Source organism: Haemorhous mexicanus, chromosome 2, assembly GCF_027477595.1.
Source record: "Haemorhous mexicanus isolate bHaeMex1 chromosome 2, bHaeMex1.pri, whole genome shotgun sequence".
NCBI classification, from domain to species: Eukaryota; Metazoa; Chordata; class Aves; order Passeriformes; family Fringillidae; genus Haemorhous; species Haemorhous mexicanus.
Window position 1 is genome coordinate 103,729,645 of NC_082342.1, and position 19,883 is coordinate 103,749,527.

General features: G+C 37.4%; 1 protein-coding gene across 10 annotated transcripts in view; it reads left to right on the forward strand.

Annotated features, from left to right (window-relative positions):
* The window catches only part of FRMPD4 (FERM and PDZ domain containing 4), a 331,755-nt gene that overhangs the window by 301,837 nt on the left and 10,035 nt on the right, over window positions 1-19,883 (forward strand). For 9 of the 10 annotated variants that reach the window (XM_059839760.1, XM_059839763.1, XM_059839764.1 and 6 more), the window contains 8 exons: window positions 7,716-7,820; window positions 9,016-9,123; window positions 12,082-12,213; window positions 14,264-14,383; window positions 15,128-15,264; window positions 16,507-16,633; window positions 18,951-19,040; window positions 19,636-19,818. In XM_059839760.1, the coding sequence (XP_059695743.1) occupies window positions 7,716-7,820; window positions 9,016-9,123; window positions 12,082-12,213; window positions 14,264-14,383; window positions 15,128-15,264; window positions 16,507-16,633; window positions 18,951-19,040; window positions 19,636-19,818 (1,002 nt within the window). The remainder of the gene's footprint in view (window positions 1-7,715; window positions 7,821-9,015; window positions 9,124-12,081; window positions 12,214-14,263; window positions 14,384-15,127; window positions 15,265-16,506; window positions 16,634-18,950; window positions 19,041-19,635; window positions 19,819-19,883) is intronic. The other variant, XM_059839758.1, reaches the window with a different exon arrangement.

Genomic DNA, 19,883 nt, shown 5'->3' on the forward strand with positions numbered 1-19,883 from the left:
TGTACTAATCATTAGCTTTTCTGGTTAGTTTTGAGGTGGCCATGCAGCTTTACTTGTCCTGCACCTTTCTAGAAGCCAGTCTGCACTGCACCTAATTCGTGGGGGAAAAGCATGCATTCCACAGCAAAAACAGGCAAGGGCTGCCACCCTGCAGTAAGATCTCTGTCAGGAAGGTGATCTGGAATCAGGCCAATATCAGTCACCTTAAATGAAAATGAGCCCTAGTCTGACTAAATCAAGAACCTATCTGCCTTTAAAGCTTGCTGGTTTACAGCCAGTGGGGAAAAAAAAATCCTCACACACTTTTATTTTTTTATACATGTTTCATCTATTGGCAGACTTAATTCTTGTCTATAAATGTCAGGTGAAGAAAGGGCATTTGCTTTAGTGCACCTATGTGTAGTCCTTGAATGTGGACAGCAAAGTGTAGTACTACGTCTGTGAGGTGCTGTGACCTGTTATCATTATGCTGCTGGTCTGAGAGCAAGCCCTGTATGAACTGAGTGTAAGGGACGCTGAAGCCGAAATAAATTGTGCACTCCATGTTCAATGGAAGACCTTACAGCACAGGTACAGTCCTTCTCCAGCATTTAACCTGGAAAGGAAAGAAAGTCATGGCCTGGTATCTTTACCAAGGGCAAGTCTTGCCTGACCAATGTAGTGGCTTTCTATGGAGTGACTGCGTCAGTGGACAAGGGACAGGCTACAGATACCTTTTAGCAGGGCTTCTGTAAAGCCTTTGACACAGTCCTCCACAACATCCTTCTCTCTACATTGGAGAGAGATGAATTGGTTAGGGGCATGTTAGGTGGATGAAGACTTTTTTGGATGCTCACATCCAGAGGGTTGTGGTCAACATCTCAGAATCCCCATCATCAGCTGGACATCAGTGACAAATGGTGTCCTTCAGGTGTCTCTAATGGGATCAGTGTTATTTAATATCTTGGTTATTGGCATAGACAAAGGGATTAGGTGCATCCTCAGCACATTTGTAAGTGCCACCAAGTCAAGTGGGATGGTTGACACACCTGAAGGACCAGAGGGACTTGGACAGGCTCAAGAAATGAACCCATGAGAATCTCCTGAGGTTTAACATGACCAAGTGTGAGGTGTTGCATGTAGTGACAGGACAAGGGGTAGTAGCTTTGAAATTAAAGAAAGTAGGTTTAGACTAGACATTAGGAGGAAATTCCTTACTCTGAGGGTGGTGAAGTGCTGGAACAAGGTGCCCAGAGAAGTTGCAGATGCCCCATCCCTGGAAGTGTTAAAGGCCAGGTTGGATGGACCTCTGAGCAACCTTGTCTATTAGAAGAACCTTGTCTATCCCTGTCCATGGCGGAGGGCTTGGAACCGGATGATCTTTGAGGTCCCTTCCATTCTTTAATTGTGTCTGTGATTCACAGCTATTTGTTTAAGCTCTTTGTTAGGCCTGACAAGGCAGAATCTGCTCCTCTCATTAAGTAGCAGCAAAATCTAATCAATAGCTGAAATACCTCTAGATGTCACTGAGCTGAGGATGCTACTGAAACACTTTTCTGTCAGCCATTTGGACTGATGTGCCCATTTTGTGTGAATTTCCATTGCCCCACTCTGGTATGTCTATCAGAGTCCCCCAGCTCTACCTCAGCAGACAAAGCACTTGTGTTTTTGGGGGTGATGGACATTTAAGCTCATGTAGACATGAAGATAGTCTCCCCAAGGATGTGCACAGGGCAGTTAGAAGATGAGATTAATGCCTGCCTGTTGGTGCTAGCTTTAATTGACTGATTTTTACCCCAAAGTTGGGATGCTTAGTGAAATGAGCTGGTTGGGCTTTCACTGCAGGGCTGTTGCACCTGGCAGATCTCGTCTGTGCAGTATTATTGTACCTCCCTACCTGTCCAGACCAGGGTTTTATTGATTCATAGCATCCTCCCCTTACCGCTTTCAGCTTCAATTTTTTTGGCAGTGGAAGCAAGGGATGTATCTGTAGGGATGTGGAACAGTTGGGATGATGCCAGTTAGTGCAACCAAGTTTTGGCCCTGAAGCAGTGCAAGACCCCTCAGTTTCTGCAAACCTTGGGGGGCAAGGTTGCCTGGGTACTCCTGAGTCACTTTGAACATCTGGTCCATGCTGGCCCTCGTAGTGCCACACCATTGCTGTTAGTAATGCCCAAGCCTGTTGGCATCTCTTTCAGCCTTGCAACCCTGGGTGTTGCTGACTCCAGCTGTGTACTTGTCCTGGTCTTCTGTGCAGGGAATCCTCTGACAAACACAATTTGCTTTACAGTTTGGAAATAATATTTATGCCTTCAAAAATTATGATGCACATTTGTTTAATTTTGCCTCCTCCTTGTTTCCTTTTACTATTTTGCTAATAAAACTGGGATGATGAAGTAGAAACCAGACAAAGGAAAATAAGAGCTTTTAAATAAAGACTGAATTTATTCCCTGTTTTTGACAGAAGTACATCTCTACAAACATTTCATAGATCTCTCTTCTTGATGGTGATTTTCCTTCTACCATTGCATGAAAAATATCTGCCAAGATGGATTACAAAAGTGCTATTTCTTAATTGGTTTTATTTGTGCTATTTAGAGTGTGGTTTGATTTTGCATTTAAGTAACCATCCTTTATGATTGCATCCTTTATAAATCTAGATTGTAATCTAGATTTATAATACTCTGTAGTTCACTTAGTACTCTTTGAAAGCTTTTGCAGATAATTTTTGCTTAAATGCATTCACTTTTGTTTAATGCTTAAACACATTAAAACACATGAAAATTTCATTTTAATTATGACCAAGCCAAAGCATTAGGCTATCTTTTTCTTTCCATCAATATACAAATCTGTGTTAGGTTCTTATCACCAGTGCTCCTAAAGAGGTCACCAAGCAGCTGAAGCAGTTAAAGCAGTTCAGAGTTTTGATTTCTGGAAGTATGGCATTTGATTATAATTTCGGACTGTTTTATTCTGTAAATGAACTATCATTCTGATTGTTGCCTTATTAAGTTTTAAGCATTACTTAAATCAAATAACTTGCCTGTTTGATATCCTTTCAGATTTTATGTGCAGAGATCATTTGATAGGTTGCTTTCATGATTAATCTCTTAAGCTCCTTGGATGAAGTCCAGGCCTAGCTGAGATCTATGGCAATTTTGCTGTGCATTAAGTTTTACAATGGGAAAAAGATAGGATCTTCTGTTTTGAAAGAGATGCTTCTTGTTTTATCATGGTTATACTTCTGAGACACAACAGTTGCAGAAAAATTACAGTAAATAGCATTTATGGATCATAATGGTTATGGCAACAATCTTATTGAGAGTTTGCGGGACTAATGATCAGACTGTGATTACCATCTAAAAATGGTAAAATATAAATAATGCAAATAATTAAATAAATATAAATCATGCAAATAATAATCATTGTCTATGATAGATTGCCAACTTTTTAAGGGAGAACCCAGATCTGACCTCTATTCCAACAATTAAATTTGTGCCAAGAGTTTAACAAAGAAATACTCCTGATGATCCTCTGTCAGTGCCATGTGGTTTTCACAAATTACTGTGTGGTAAAACTTCTCCACATTATTTCTTCCATGTCCCTATGAGCTCTTCTACAATGCTCTTGTGAGCCAGTGTAGTCTTTTCAGCCTTGTTCACAGCTATGAATTACCATACTTAGTTTGCCTTTGGGCATTATGTCCTGTTCCATTTAATAAATGTAATTCTTCCTCTTACCTTTTATTTGCTTGTTAAATACTGGTGCTTGTAATCACTGTTAGCTGTGAACCAAAAAGTCAACACATTTTTTGCACTTATGCAATTTTTTCCTTATTTTCTAGGAAACTAAGTATTTTATATTAAACTAATGACTATTTTTAAATAAACAGCTTAAAATTTATTGCATATATACACTCTGTGACTATTTAAAAACTACAGTGTTTCTGTAGTTTTAAATGTAGTATTTCTAATTTTGATGCTTTTCACAGAGCAGGTTTTCTTTTCACCATGTGATTGTCCTATACTGCTATCATTCTGTTTCTTTATGATATCACAGTACTACACTGTGCTCTTCTATCTACTAAATCCTTTTTCTTTCTTGAGTATGAGTAAAGGTTTTGCTGTTGCAGCACCTCTACTGGCAAGAGCACTCAAAGGGGCTTTTTCAGCAAATAAAACACACTTCCTTTGCAATCTCCACCAAATTATAGTTTATCTGCAAAAGTGCATGAAGCACTAGGCATTTTTACTTCCATCAAAAAAGTTTCCCTCATAATGTAGGATATTGTTTCTAAAATCTGTCAATAAATGAACTGCTCTAATGCTGCAGACAGATATATGATCTAATTTTGAGAATCTACAAAATGAGAAAGTAACATTTTCCTGAAAGTCTGCTCTGCAATCTTTTGTGTTTTGAGCCTGCTGATGGGAAGCCCATTGATTGCAGTCGCTATAAGCAGGCTTCAAAGTAGGGTCTAGGTCTTCACTGTTACTTCCTCCAAGTATATCTGTGTGCAATGCTTCATTTTTCTTGTTAGCAGTTTCTTTAGGTAGTGTTGAAATGATCAGGTGATATTTTCCTTTGAATTCTATGTGAACAAGTAAAAAATATTTGAAATCCTAATAAATTTGAGCTTTTAATAGGAAACAGGGCTTAGGTCACACAGAGTAAAGTTTGGAGGGTTTTGAGTTATTTTGACACATTGTTAAAATGTGTGCCCCCATTTTGCAAAAGTCACTCTAATTAAGCTGTTTTTATCTGTGACAATGCAAATACTTTACTTGCAGTGATAGATGTCCTGCATTAGTGTAAACACCTCCTGCTTAAGGTCATTAACTGAGAATAATGGCATCCATTTGGCTAAAACACAGAGCTTCAGAAATAAATGAATTATTATCTGGCACTATGAGAATCATTAAGTGATAGCATTCTTCTACAAACTTAAAGACATTAAAATACAATAGAGCTGCACATCATCTTGCTGAGGTTTTGTTAGACAGGCCAGTTCTGACAATCAAACCCAACTGTTTTCCCAGGTATTTGCACATCCTTTGGAAACACTTCTATTCCCAACGAGAAAATGTCAAGTGTCAGGTTGATGCAGAGGTAGAAACAATGACATTGTGCAATTAAACGCAAAAGCTATGCTATTACTCAAACCTTTAACCAGAAGAGAATGTTCTCCCAAATACCTGGCACAGCTGTTTCATTTTCTTACACCCATAGTTTATAGTTTGGAGCTTTTTGGAAAACAGTCTGCTCCAGGCTCACCCAGAGTCCCTGGCAAAGGGCCAGAGTCCTTTGCATGTTGCCACAGCAAAAGTGGAAGTGAAAGGAAGCACTGTGTTTTATGGTAGACCATGATGTGCTCTCCTGGCAGTGCAATGGGTACATTAAACCCCACATCCCAGAGGGGTTCTTGGGAGCCCACCTATGTTCAGAACTTTAGTTGTTGATTGCATTTTTGCAATAACATTATTTAAGTGTTTATGCCTCCTGCAAGTGACTTTTGAGGCTGTAGAAAGAAAAAGAAAGAGGTTGTAGAGAGCAATAGGGACACATAGTGGTTTGCCAGATTTGCTGTATGGGAAATAACCTTGCCAGAATCCAGAAAAAATTTGGCAGTCTGCCTGTTAAGAGAGGCCAGACTGGTGACTCATCTGTAATAAAAGCAAGCAACAGCACAGAGATTTTTTCAGCAAGAATAGTAAGAGAAAGCCACTGTTTTCCCCATGTTCTTGCAAGAGAAAGCCAGTAGCCTAATCCTGCTGCTGTGCTGCCCTGTGGCAGTGGAATCAACAGTTTGCAGTCTATTACTTGGGTGCCAAATAGACTATCCTCCTTACACATTGCAGAGGGGGACTACATGGAGAGGAAGGAAATTGAGAAGGCATCTCTAGAGTTGTTATATTAATCATGGTACTGTTTTATACTGTATCTTTCAAGGAATTACTCTCCAGAGGACAGTATCTAAACTGCTTCAACTGCTTCAGCATTTCCATGTTGTCCTCTCTTGGGGAAGAACTCAATAGGGTCCCCCACCTGCTTTTTTTTTTTTTTTTTTTTTTTTTTTTTGAGCACTATTCCTTTTTTTTTTTTTGGTGGTTGTTTCAAAACTTCTGGGGAGCTTTCACTCCTTTCACTTTTTTCAGCACTGACTCTGGAGGCTGGGCTTGTTTTGTTCATGGGGTTGAATTTTCTGTTATTTACAGTTATTGATTATTGTTTGGTCATATGTGCTAGAGAGGTAAGAAAGAATGAACTGTGAAAGCAAAGAAGCATTTATTTTTATTTCTTGATTCTATTTTGTGCCTCAGGGATTACTGGATGTCTCTGATATTTCCTGGGAGAATGTGGCAGTGCTCATTCCTTGTTCACTGGTTGATACTGAACCTATGGTAATAGTTACCATGTTTTCAGTGTGATGATGGATTTGAGGCATGCAGAAATGAGCTAGACTTGTTCCTGCTAGTTACTAGAAACAAGGCAAGAAAATAAATTTTCAAGCAGTTTCAGCAGAGATCAGAGACAAAAACAGAGGAGCATGTTGTTTCTGCTTTGGACTACTCCATTACTCCTGCAGATTGTTAGTTGAGTCAGAATTTGAGTGATAGAAATGAGACTTCCCATGTTTAAAAGGACAGCTCTCATGCCACATTGATCATCACCACTTGTGCCTCCACATATTTCTCACAGGAAAACCAATATGACATAAGTCTTTATTCAAAACAAGTAAGGCCACTTTGGACTTAGAGTAAGATTCTGAAATTCTTAATTCATATTTTCACAAAACAATTGGACCAAAACCTGGTCCAAAAGAGCCCAGTGACTTTCAGCCAAAGTGAGAAATTCTTCCATTGCCCATCATCAGGGTCATGAAGCAGGGCAATACCAGAAGCACTGTGTTTGCAACTGACCTAAGAATAAACCAACCTCACTTCTGCTGCTGAAAATGAAAATCCCATTGACTGTGAATATTTAATTTGTTACTAAAAAGTAGCTGTTAGTCATATTTCTCAAGTGAAGAGATTTTTTTCCCTGGGGCTGAAAACAGGTGAACCCATTGCATAATGTAGTAGGTAAAAGTCAAGTAGGGCCCAGAAGAAAATTCAGAATGCTTCTACACTTCTAATCCATGAAGCCCTGCAACATGTCAATATTGATGGCACAGAGTGTGTTTAGGGGATGCCTTCAGGGGAAGCCTGATGGCCTGCAGGTCCCTCTTGGTGGTTTTCACCTGTGCTCTGAAGTGCACAAATACAGTGAGATGCCATTGCTTTTGGAGACCTCACAGACACTTTTTTTTGCAAAAGTTGTGTGTATGTCTGTCCAGTAGATCACAGATTATGCAAAGATTTTCCATTCAGTCTGTAAAGAAAGGGTCGCTGGCAGGTCCCTGGTCAGTGTCCCTTCATGCAGACAAGGCTGAATGACTGCAGTCATTGTGGGATCAATACAGGAATTTGTATGTGCACTGAGAACTCTTCTCATTGCTCCAGTGGGATAATTTCCAGTATGTTCAGTATGTACTGGTGTTTTCTTATGTGTATGTACATAGAGATTACCGTAGGATACATAATGGTTTGACTGTATTTCCATTCTTCTGTATGCAAAATACTGCTGTATGCATGGAGTACCCAGCATATAAGAAACAGGGGGAATAACTGAAAAAAGAAAAGAAAGGTTCTAATGTTAATTTATGTGATATATCTTGTCATCATCTTTTCTTCCAGTCACCTAAATCAGCTTTTATTAGCGCTGCAAAAAAGGCAAGATTGAAGTCCAATCCTGTCAAAGTGCGCTTCTCTGAGGAAGTAATTATCAATGGGCAGGTGTCGGTGAGTATGCAGCTATTTAACCTCAGAAAGGATTGTGCATTTCATCCAAAGGTACAGCTCAAGCTTGGAAAGGGAGGTAATTACACGGCAGGAAAAGCAGTGATAGGCTTGCAAAGAGAAGGGTTTTTCTGTTTCTGGAGCTTTCCAAAGATCTTTTTTCAAGTTGACTAGGCCCTAATTTTATGAAAAATTTGTCCTTTAAATAAAATTAAGATGGTAGTGAATGAATTTTATGGTGTTAACATACTTGTCTTTATACTTTTGATAGTTTTTCTGTTGATTTCTTCACATCAACTTTGTTTTCATAAAACCCATAAGCTCAAGAGAGGTACCATGTCAGAAAAACTGATTAAGATTTTAATTTAAAAACTGATTAGCCTCACAGACCACTTTAAAATTTGTTTTATCTCCTTGAACTTATTGTTTCCAGACCTCAGGCAACGTCAGCCTCCCTTTGAGAGGCAGTGAACTCCTCCTCAGACATGAACTCCCAGCTCATTTTCATAATTTGCCAGAGCATCATTCCACACTGATGTCTTTAGCCAACTCTCTTCCAAACCTAAATTGATACTTCATTTTTTCTAAAGCAATTTCTGCTTTTTAAAATAAAAAGAAGCAAACAAAAATCTCCAAAGATTTGTTTCCCTTCCTCCTCCCTCTTTATTTTGCTATACTAGTTATGAATCATCAAATTAGGTAGTAATGTTATATGTCGTTCTTCTTAAATCATGAAAGAAATAGCAGTATTTAATACCCTCCTATAAAGAACATGTTAATTACCTTGATTGTAATCCTTACTAACAAACTGTAGTTTCAATTTTTTAGATTGAAAACACTAAATAGCTCACTATATTCAGAGAAACATAATCCATTTTGCTATTTTAGTGAAATTTTTCAACTTCAGAGGCAATATTTATTGTCAGACAGAAAGTATTAAGGGAAAGAGAGTACTCCAAGCCAGACATAAAATGTATGTGAACAGTTATATTTTTCCAGGACAGAAACCTATAGAGGGCAGCTGTATATTGAGCCTGGCTATACCCTTGCAGGGCACAGATATTTCTGCTTTCAGTTTGGGCCAACACCTTCCTTCTCAGTTTTTGCTTTTCTGTCAGAATAATGTACTTCTTGATAGAACAATGTTTATATTTCTCTTGTTGCATGTTTTAATCTGATTCACTAATTTGCTTTGCAGGAAACAGTTAAGGACAACTCGCTTCTTTTCATGCCAAATGTTCTAAAGGTGTATCTTGAAAATGGACAAACCAAATCTTTCCGTTTTGACTGCAGCACTTCAATAAAGGTAAGCTAGCTATTCCTTGGTATGAGACCTTCAGTAATTATCATTTACTTGGAATGCTTTAAAAACAAAATTACTGGTGTGTTCAGGTTGAGCTGGACTCTTAGTGCACAAATAATGAGGATTTGGTCCATTTTTCTGCTCCTAAAAATGTATTTTATTGTCAGTGAAGAAGAAGTGATCACTTTAATGTGCTTGGAGCACAATCAAAATTGTGTGCTTGTATCATTTTGATATGCTGCCAAACACTAGCATGACTTGTCAGCAAAAGTCGGGAGCTAAGAAGATTAAGATGTTGGTTACTGATTGAATATCATCCAGCTTATCATTCAATGAATTTAGGATGGAATATTGTAGGATTATGTCTGTGATAAATTACTTGCCTCAGTGCAGTGCCCTCTACACTTTCCATAGCACACTTCACATGCAGAAATAAAAAGGTAAAGCCCTGGCACAAAACTGAGTCTGCCAGGGAATGTCTGTGACACTGTTACATGTGGGTTCCTAAATCAGAGGAATCATCAGTGTCTGTGAGAGCCTTGGAGCAGTGTGGTAAGCAGCAGGGCTAGCATTACTGTTTGGGGAAGCTAGTTCCAGCATGGATTGGTTACCAAATCTAGAGTTTGGTTACCAAATCTACACCAAGACATGAGAGGGGCATGGGTGGGATGATTGATGAAGGCTGGGGATGCCAGCTTTAGCTAGTTTTAAGGGATTGTAAAACCAGGCATGTTTGAAGAAAGGCTGCCTTTATGCTCAGCAGCATGCTCAATCAGTTAGAGCATCCAAGAGAGTTATTTACTAAGGCAGACAAGAAATTTACTCCAGTCTGATGGCAAAACACATGCTAGAGTCACACTTAAAAATGGCATGCAACATTTATTAATAAATGTAGCATATATGCCTTAGGCATAAGTTTAATGCAGGTATGGATACAAGCATTCCATCCATGGGATACATCCATGGAATACTGAATTCCTTGAGTTAATTTGAATATTTGGCTGATGAAGAAATAGGAGACATTACTCATGTAGCTAGTGAGGTCTCCATACCCTTCTAAGGTGCACAAGTCCACTTTCTAGTATTTTCTGTATGAGCATATAAACAACCAACCTATTCCAGGATGTTTTGCCCCTGAAGACCAGTCTTTGGCCATCACATTACATTACTTTTCAGTAGTTCTGTCATGGATGTGTCGTGTACTGTCAGACCGAATGTTAAATCTGAAGTCATTGGCACAGATACCCATGTGGACTCAGTTACCTAGCTGTATTGATTTTGTAAGCCTGCTTTGAACTTAGTAATTTTGACTATTGGTAGGAATAATTTCCTTTGCATTTAATTCAGGCAATTATATATTCTGAGGCCTTCACACCTATAAATGACATATTCTTGCATGAGTGTGTATATTCCTCAGTGTGGGTGGGTGGGTGTGGATTGTCTCTTCTTTGCTTAACTGGGGTGACATCACCCAGGTGAGTCAAGGTAAATGCAGGTTTTTTCACCTCTAGCAGTCCAATAGTTCACCACTTAAAAAGGAAGGTATAAGCAGCACCTAACCTGCAGTCCTCACTTTTTATATTGTTGGGTTATGGCACCTGGGGTGACTCCCAAATTATCAGAGGAGAAGAAAAGCAAAAACTTTGCTGCAGTAATTCAGATGCTGTGTGCCTTAGCCTCGTATTTTAAAAGGCCCAGAAGAGCTAGTGTTAGAAAGCAATGCTGTTACTACCCTCTCTAAAAAGCTTATATTTAGTATTATGCTGCTTCATGTTACTATTATGCCCATAGTCTTTTAGCATAGGTTAGAAGTATAACTAAAAGTAGATTTAATGTGTAAATAATAAATTCCCCATTGGTCAGAATAGTATACTAGCCTTCATTATTTAGAGTGATAGCTAGCAATTCATTAATGCAATCTTATATTCTCTACATTGTAGAGAGCCACCTCCATCTTCCCACATACATTTTTTCATCCTTCCACCAGTTTGGTCTTGATTTTTCAGAAACACTCTGTAATTGATCAATTAATCTTCCTAAATTATTTTAAAACACTTGGATTACAATTTGTCATGATCTGCTTAGTAAATCCTATCCATCTGGATACTTACATATATCTGAAAATCTTTCAGATGGAAGGAAATGTTTTAATCTTGTCACCAACATCCTGTGAAACTATTTCTAAATGATGGGTTACTATGTATTTCTTTTTCCTACGATATCCACTAAAGTAAAAGATACCTTGACAAATTATATTAATAATCTGCATATATTTACAAAGTGTTATATGAAAGTAAGGTAGGAATTAGTTGAATGATTTTGTGAAGAGGTTTGTTTAGCTGTTATTTTAGATACAGTCATTCCCAAATTAACAATCCTTACTCATAATTCAGTGTGAAAAAAGCTAATCAGGAGTCTCTAAAAATTGATATGGTCCATCAGTTTAGAGCTATTGTTCTGCACAGTCATTATCATTGACTTTTCTGTCAACATTCAAAACTCAAGAAGTAACATTTAAAAAAATCTTTGCCATAAGAACAAATAAAGGCCATTCATCTATTTCTTTTTGTTGAACTTATAAATTTGGTTTTTCTGCTTGATGGCGTGGCCCCGATAAAGGGAACAGAATAGTGATAAGACCATCTCTCCTTTGCTAATGTGTTTTATTTCCAGGGAGACAGATATGATTTAAGGGCCACACCAATATAATTTACATGTTAAATCACAACAGAATGTTGTCCATTCCTGGCAATCCCATTTATGTATTTCTCATGTTCATATCTGTTACCATCTTGAGGATGTTTGAAGAATTGTTGTGATGTCCTGGAAACTTGTGCAAAACAGGCACAAAGCCTGGGCTTCTGCCCTGTGCTGGGTACATACAGGGTATGTGGCAGTGAAGAACTGGATCCCAAGCATTTCATTAATTTAATCCCTTTTTATAAATCCTTTGTTAATTAGGATGTCATCTTAACACTCCAAGAAAAGCTTTCCATCAAGTGTATTGAACACTTCTCCCTAATGCTGGAGCAGAAAGTTGAAGGATCTGGAACGAAACTCCTTTTGCTACATGAACAGGAGACTCTAACTCAGGTTTGTGTAATGGTATATGAAAACAGATATTAATGAGATGGCTTAATCAGTAAATTTTCCATCTTTTTCATTACTCAGATGAGTTAGCTGCAAGCTTTTTTGTTTGATACAGTCTATCAAATAGCTAGGATATTTAGATGTGATTGTAAGAATAAGGTTCTCACAGGAATTTTCTGTTATAAGAACATCACATTTCATTGCTGTATTGGGCCTTTCAAAAATATAAAGAATTAAAAAATCAGACTGAAATCTGAAGAATACTTTCCTAACCTTTTCATATCACATGAGGCCCAGCTACTGAACATACTCAACAGCTGGCAAATCCATGGTAACAATTCTGAGAAGCACAGTCTGGCCGAATTTATTTGAAAGCCTTATTTTGCTATTTTGTTCCAATTTGATTATACAGATCTGTATCTGTGTGACAGGGAGTAGTCCTCTTTCTGATGAAGTCAAGTTTGGCTTGTTTACACAGAGGTATGTTATGTCACTTCATTGATGATGAAATGTGACACAGAAAATGTTGATGTGACTTTCTTCCTTAGATCAGGGAAGTGTGACTAAAGTTAAAGTTTCTCCACAGTTACCAGCAGGGTACTCTCATTTTATCTGCTTATCATTTTGCCAAATTGTTTAGCCTGAAACTTTCTATTATATTTCTGTGTTTCAGGAGAACATTAGTATATTTTTTTAATTTCAGTTAAATTGGAAAAAGAAGGAAAAAGGAGAAATAGATTGTTAGATGTGGAAAAATACTTAATTTAAATGACAGAATTCCTGTAATTAAAATTAGTCTGTGTAATGGTGTGAAGGAGCTTAGTTTACCAGAAAACAGTCTTTCTAGCATTTTCTAACCTTTAAGCACTTGCTTTTGCCATGTTAACATTCTTTTCTTGTGGGTATAAGCTACCCAGTGATTGAACAATATCCAGAAATACTCAGTACTTGTCCTCCTAGCCCAGCTATCTCCTTGAAGTTACTGGTAAAATTCTCACCGAAATCAGAAAGAGCAGAATAAACCAAGTTAGTGAGCTTTCAAAAATCCCATCTGGAGCTTTTATTAATATGTACAGAGTATGTCTGTATACTTGGGAAAGAGGTGAGACAATGTGCAATAAATAGAACTTCTGAAAATTGTTTGAACAAGACAGAGACTTCTATTGGAGATTTTTAAAAGCACGGTTTTGTCAAGTAAATATGTTGATTTTAAAGTACCCTAACTCTCTTAACTGCATTAGCCTAATGAATAAATTACATAAACTACATTAATTCTGAGGGTCTCTTCTTCAAAGTTCCTGTAAAATCAGCAATATTTTAATTTGCCATTATAGTGTTGCTGCTGACCATGACTTGCAACGGTGGGTTTGGATTGTTATCCAATTATTCCTTTGCTAGGTAGTGGTCTCCTGTGAATATACCCAGATTACAGAGTTAGATGCTTAAAAATTTTAGCTGACCAACGCACAAAGCAGACTTTTTAATTTTTTAATGTATTGGATCTCAGTCAGAAGTTATGGAGTAGATCTCTTAATCCAGAACAATCCAGGAAAAAGACCTAATTTCTCTCAATTTGCCTAATGGATTAAAACAAGGAAGAGAAAGTAAGAGTAATTGCTGCCAAGTTCGGCCTCACCTGTGTTCTCAGACAACCTAAGAAATAAAATGTGACCTCTCCCCAAACACCTATTTCTTTTTAATCTGTTTTAGTCCTGCTGAAGCGGAATTCAGTTTGTATTTCACTGGGATGTTTTTTTTTAAGATCTGTTTCATCTGCTTCACCCTGGTTTTGAGTGAATTCTGTTGCTTTGAGGATGAGTTGTATCAGGCAGTCATGCCTGTATGAGTCTAAAAGCCCTTCCACAAGATTATATATACAATGTTCTTAGGTGAACAACTTAATAAGCTGCCCATGGCAAAGCTCTTTTTTTTTGGCAGAATTATTTTTCCTGCTACCACAGGGCTCTGGAGCAGGGTAACATTGCCCAAGGCTGTAGACCCTGTTGCTCTACCAGGGTTCCCAAGCTCTAATCTTATTATTGCACTGTCCTAGGTGACCCAAAGGCCAAGCTCGCATAAGATGAGATGTCTTTTCAGGATTAGCTTTGTTCCAAAGGATCCCATTGATCTTTTGAGAAGAGATCCAGTTGCTTTTGAATATCTCTATGTACAGGTAAGTGAAAGCACAGCCATTGCTAGTGTAAAGGAAAATAAAAAAATACACTTACTCTCTATATAAATTTACATCTTCACATAGAAAAGCATGGTTGCAGTGAATTCTGGCTTTTATTACTGCTGCGTAAAGCCAATGAATGCACTTGGGGAATGTGCAAATCTCTATCATCTGCAAAGTCCTCTTTCTTTGTAAGTCTCTCCAAGTAGTAATGCTTTGATATCTTTCCAAAATATATTTGGCTTTAGAGAAGAGTGAAGCTGAATTAATTGTTAATACTTATTTATGGTACTGTAATATCAGACAGAAATGATGTCTGAAAAGGCACTTCCAGTAAAGGGGATGGGACAACTGATGTACAAGCAAGGTGGTTCTCCTGAGTATCTCACCAGGTGGAATCCTGCTATCCTGAATTCAGATATACTGATACCCTCCAAGCACTCTTTGTGATGGAGGATTAGTCTTCTCTCCAGGAAGGCTGAAGAGAGCTTGGGTGAAAATAATCATGCCTTTTGCTCTTTGGCAGAAGTACTGGCATTCTTTATTAGTGGCCATATAATGAATATCTGACACCTCTGAAAGCAAAAACAGAGTCCTGCTTCTGAGTCAGGGGTTACTTTTCATGAAGTGTTAAGTAAAAAAAAAAAAAAAAAGGGGGGGGGGCGAATTTAAAGAAAAGAACAGTAATTTATTTTTAGTGCAAGATTTTTTAACATGATGCTCCCTCTACTGGTTCTTTGGCAGAGCTGTAATGATGTGGTCCAGGAAAGATTTGGACCAGAACTGAAATATGACATTGCCCTGCGGCTGGCTGCATTACAAATGTATATTGCAACTGTGACCACCAAGCAAACTCAGAAAATCTCCCTCAAATACATAGAGTAAGTTGAGAATGCTGTATGTTCTTTAAAAGTGAAATGTTAGGAGTAACTTGTAGATTACTTAAGGTTGTTTCTTTAGTATGTTTGTATTCATGCACCAGTTTAGATTTAACCTTTGTCACTGAAATTAATTCAGGTGTGTTAAGAGTGGTACATTTTGTCCTTTGCGTCTTTTTACCTTTTGATCATCTGTTTGGGCATGTGAAATAAACTATAAATGTAAATATGATTAGCTCATTTGCTTTCAGTGATTTAAGATCTAAGTTTATATGCTCTGAACCTTACAGTTTTAGTAAAATTATTATAGTAAGATTCAGATTATTGGTTGGTTCAGAGGACAGTAGGTCATAGATTAGGGTTTGTAATATTTCTTAAATGCAGATGTACTCCAGTAGGCACCTGTCCTATGTTAGACTCTATATATATATATATAAAACTACATATACATATATACATACATACAACAAAAATAAAAAATAAACATTGGAAAGTGCAGATGTGTTTATATCAGTTTAGATTGGAAAAAAAAAAAAACACAACAAAATAAAAACCCCAAAAAACCCCAAGCCCTAAAACTTTTCTTGCTGTTGCTTGGTTTGCTTGCAGAGTGGAAATAATAACTGTTACACACTCAATCTTTAAGAGTTTATCTGTCATATTAAAGGCAGTGTTATATTCTATCCTATTAATGAATCTGCAAAAATAGTGACAAGTGAAGAGTCCGTCTTCTGTCAAAAGGGATGCTTCAAGCAGAAAAATAATTTGGTAAATGGAGGCAAACTGGTTGCATTTGAGGAGGAACCAGCCCTCCCCCCACAACCCCCAAACATGAAGGTGACAAGAAAATGGCTCTGTTTCCATGTTCTAAAAAAAAACCAATAAAATAAATCTGACATTGCATTGTTAAATTATCTGCTATTTTAATTCTGTAATCGTACTTGTCAATGTAATTAAGTGGTGTCTAACATAGACTTTAGATATCAAACTTAAATATTCTTTTCTGAATGGCATGAATGAAGAGATGCAAGGGGTAGGACAGAGATTATTTATAATTTTAAAATACCTTTCTCGTCAGAAATAAAATGTTTAAATTTGAGAAATAACCATGTTATTGCAAAATCCTGGACTTGATCAACTCTCCTTCTGTTTTCAGGTAATCATTCACTGGGCATCATAGTCACCAGTCTTTAGATAAATAATCATCACAGGAATGTGAAATTAAATATATGCCTTTTATTGCAGAAAAGAATGGGGATTAGAGACTTTTCTTCCATCTGCTGTGCTGCAAAGCATGAAAGAAAAGAACATAAAGAAAGCACTTTCCCACCTTGTCAAAGCAAATCAAAACCTAGTTCCTCCAGGCAAAAAGGTATTACATTTGCATCTTAATGGAAAATATGTTTTAAAGAACAAAAGTATGGCATGCATGAGACACATTTAAAGCTAATCTTTTGGAGAAACACCTAGCCACTCTATTTTCAGATTTAACTTTGGGTGCTGGTGCAACATAGCCAAAGACTATTAAAAATAATTAATTAAGTCCCAGCTAAACTATCTTCTTATCTTGAGAATGACAGAGAACTGGTAATTAATTCCTCATATATGATAACCATATATTTTTTTTTTAATTAACTTAGCGCCTTCTATGAAGGGCAGATTTGCTAGGAAAGTTTTTGTTCTCTCTCTGATGCTCTCATCTGACCTAAATGCTGTTTTTCAGATTGTTTTCTGTTACACTGTAGAGAAAGACTTTTCGCTGGCCAAGATCTAACTGGATAGATGATGGTCCTTGCAGTAAATGACCCTCCTTGCTGTTGTAAAATACTTTTCTTAGCACTAAGCTTTCACTTCATCTGGAAAAAACACAGATAAGACAATGTCTCTGAGAAATGCCTTTGTTACATGCATGCAGCTGAGACTGCTTTTAGACACCAAAATGTGGTTTCTCAGTGCAGGTCATCTTCTCATGTGTAGTCAATGGAGAGAAATAGGCACTTCCAGGGAGCGATTCATCCCATCCCACATTCGGGACCAGAAATAGGTCAGATTGCTTGTGCCCTAGAAATGCTTATGTCTCTTCATAGACTATAAAAAGAACCTGAGAGTGACTAGTTGAGACATAAAGTGAGCTGAATCCTGCTTCATGACACTTTGTTTATGAACTAAAAGACCTCAAAACAGCTGGTGCCTGAGCTAAGGCTTATTGTCATCAGCCGAAATCCTGCTTGGAGGTTTCAGAACACAACATGACTGTGAATATATTGCTCTACATGTCTGACCTCAGGAAGAAGCAGTGCATGTCTCCTATACTTCTGAAACTAAAGCTAAATTATGCCAATTGCTTATTATTTATCTTGGTAGCATGAATTTGGATTTATTTTGGAAGCCATCACTGCTGCAGGCCTTACCAGTGTGATATATGCCTTACAGTGGCATACCAGTATCAGTTCTTGGTTAGAAGAGGTATTGGAACAGTCCCTTCCTGCAGCAAGCAGACTTTGTTGGGTTTGCTTCATTCTTTTTGATCTGAGCTTTGGAAATGCGTGTTTGCCAACCTGCTTTCTCGGCAGGTAGGTCTGAGAAAGAAAGCATCTGAGCTCTTCATCCCCTCCTGTCTCACTTGTAGGTACCACCACAGGAGCTAACTGAGGTCTTCTCTTCCTTCACATGAAGGGAAGCTCGTCATTCTCAGGATTCTCCTGGTTTTTTAAAACCCTTGTGTATTTCTGCACCAAGTGAACACCTGGTGCAGCAAAGGGCAAAGCATTACCACTAGCTGCTCTGCTTTGGATCCATTTCCTCCTTGTTGTCTAGGAAAAATTTAGGATAGGGGCCCTTAAAATGCTGTTCAAGATTAAATAAGATTTTGAATTAGAAATCCAGTGACTGGAATGAAACTAGAAAATGATATGAGACTGTTTTATATTATCTTCTAAATGTCCAGATGCAAGGATTTACACGAGGGAAGTGTAAGGTTTGGATTCAGACTGCGAAATGAACTGTTTATTGTTTCCCTTCTGTCTCATAAAATATTTCCAAGTTTTCTTTTTTAAGTAGGTAGTTTAAGCTCAGAGGAAAAAAGAGGAGACAAATTCTGACATCTATTATATAACATGATCATATGTATTCATGTGCTGTGTTTAGCTTTCTGATTTATTACCTAGTAAATACAGTGGAAGTGTTATTTTAGAAAGTAGGCAATGCGGTAACAAGGTGGAATAATATGCCCAACACCACAAGTACCTAGCAAAATGTAAAATACATAGCTGACAAATGCAAATTCTCTGTTCTCTTTCTCTGTATAGGTACATAAACGTTTAAGAACTGATGGAGTTTTTGAATGGAAAGCTGCTGTCTTAGCCTTGAAACCCCTCAGTGAACAGATGTTTAATCTGAGTACTTTAACATTTTCCCTTCATTAAAGCAGTTAGGATGTTCTTGAAGTGCTCTGATCTGCCCATTCCCAAGTCCTTAGTGCATTTTAACTAAACAAGCAAGATATTAATTTTAAGAATGAAACTGTTTCCCCTCATCTGAAGCTCAAGCATCTCAAGATTTAGTTTCAGGCTCAAAACAGTTGTTATTGCAGACCATTCTCTTTATATTACACAAATACATTTTCTTTCAGAATTTTATAATGTGATGATTTCCACAACTACCTCTTAGCCCTGTTTCTCCCTTCTCAGCTCTCTGCTCTGCAAGCCAAGGTGCATTATCTAAAGTTCCTCAGTGATCTACGATTATATGGAGGGCGTGTCTTCAAGGCAACACTAGTGGTAACATTTCTCTTAAAATAGTCTCTTCTCTTAAATTTTTTATCTAATGCCTTTTTTTTTTTTCAAGAGCTGGATCATATAATTTTCTTTAGAAGTTTAGGTTCTATTCATATGTTTAAAAATAATTTTTAATTTAAAAAAAAACCATTTTTTGCTTCTTTTAATCTTGAAAATAACATATCTTTCATAATAAAATTTGTGTTGGGACTTTGGAGATAGATAGTACTTTCTTAGAAAATAACACCATCCAATTATCTATTGAATGCTAAAATTGTTAGTCTGGAAAAATCTTAATGACCAAGTTTTTCTTTTAACAGAAGCAGAGTCCATCCATCGTCTGTCCATCTAACTATCCACCTAAAATCTAGAGTGCAATCAACATACAGCAAGAAATTCCTTTACTTTTTTAAAAATTATGACTCAAGTATGGTCTTGTGTATTGTATCTATCTAGTAAAAACATAATAATCTTTAATGTAGAAATGCCATGCAAATGTAACTCAGTGTAACTGAAAGAAGGGAGTGGTGATTTCTGTCACAGTGCAGTACCTATCACGTTTTTTACTTGTGTTTTCTTTCTTTTTTTTCTGCTAAAGCAGGGAGAAAAGCGTTCAGAAGTGACTCTCTTAGTAGGGCCACGGTACGGAATCAGCCATGTGATAAACACCAAAACAAATCTTGTGGCTCTCCTGGCAGACTTCAGCCACGTGAACAGAATTGAGATGTTTACAGAAGATGAAAGCAGTGTTAGAGTTGAGCTGCATGTCTTAGATGTAAAAGTAAGTTTGTTACTGATTTGTGTTGATATAGCATCTTTTAATGATGCTTTTCTCTTTGAGAATTA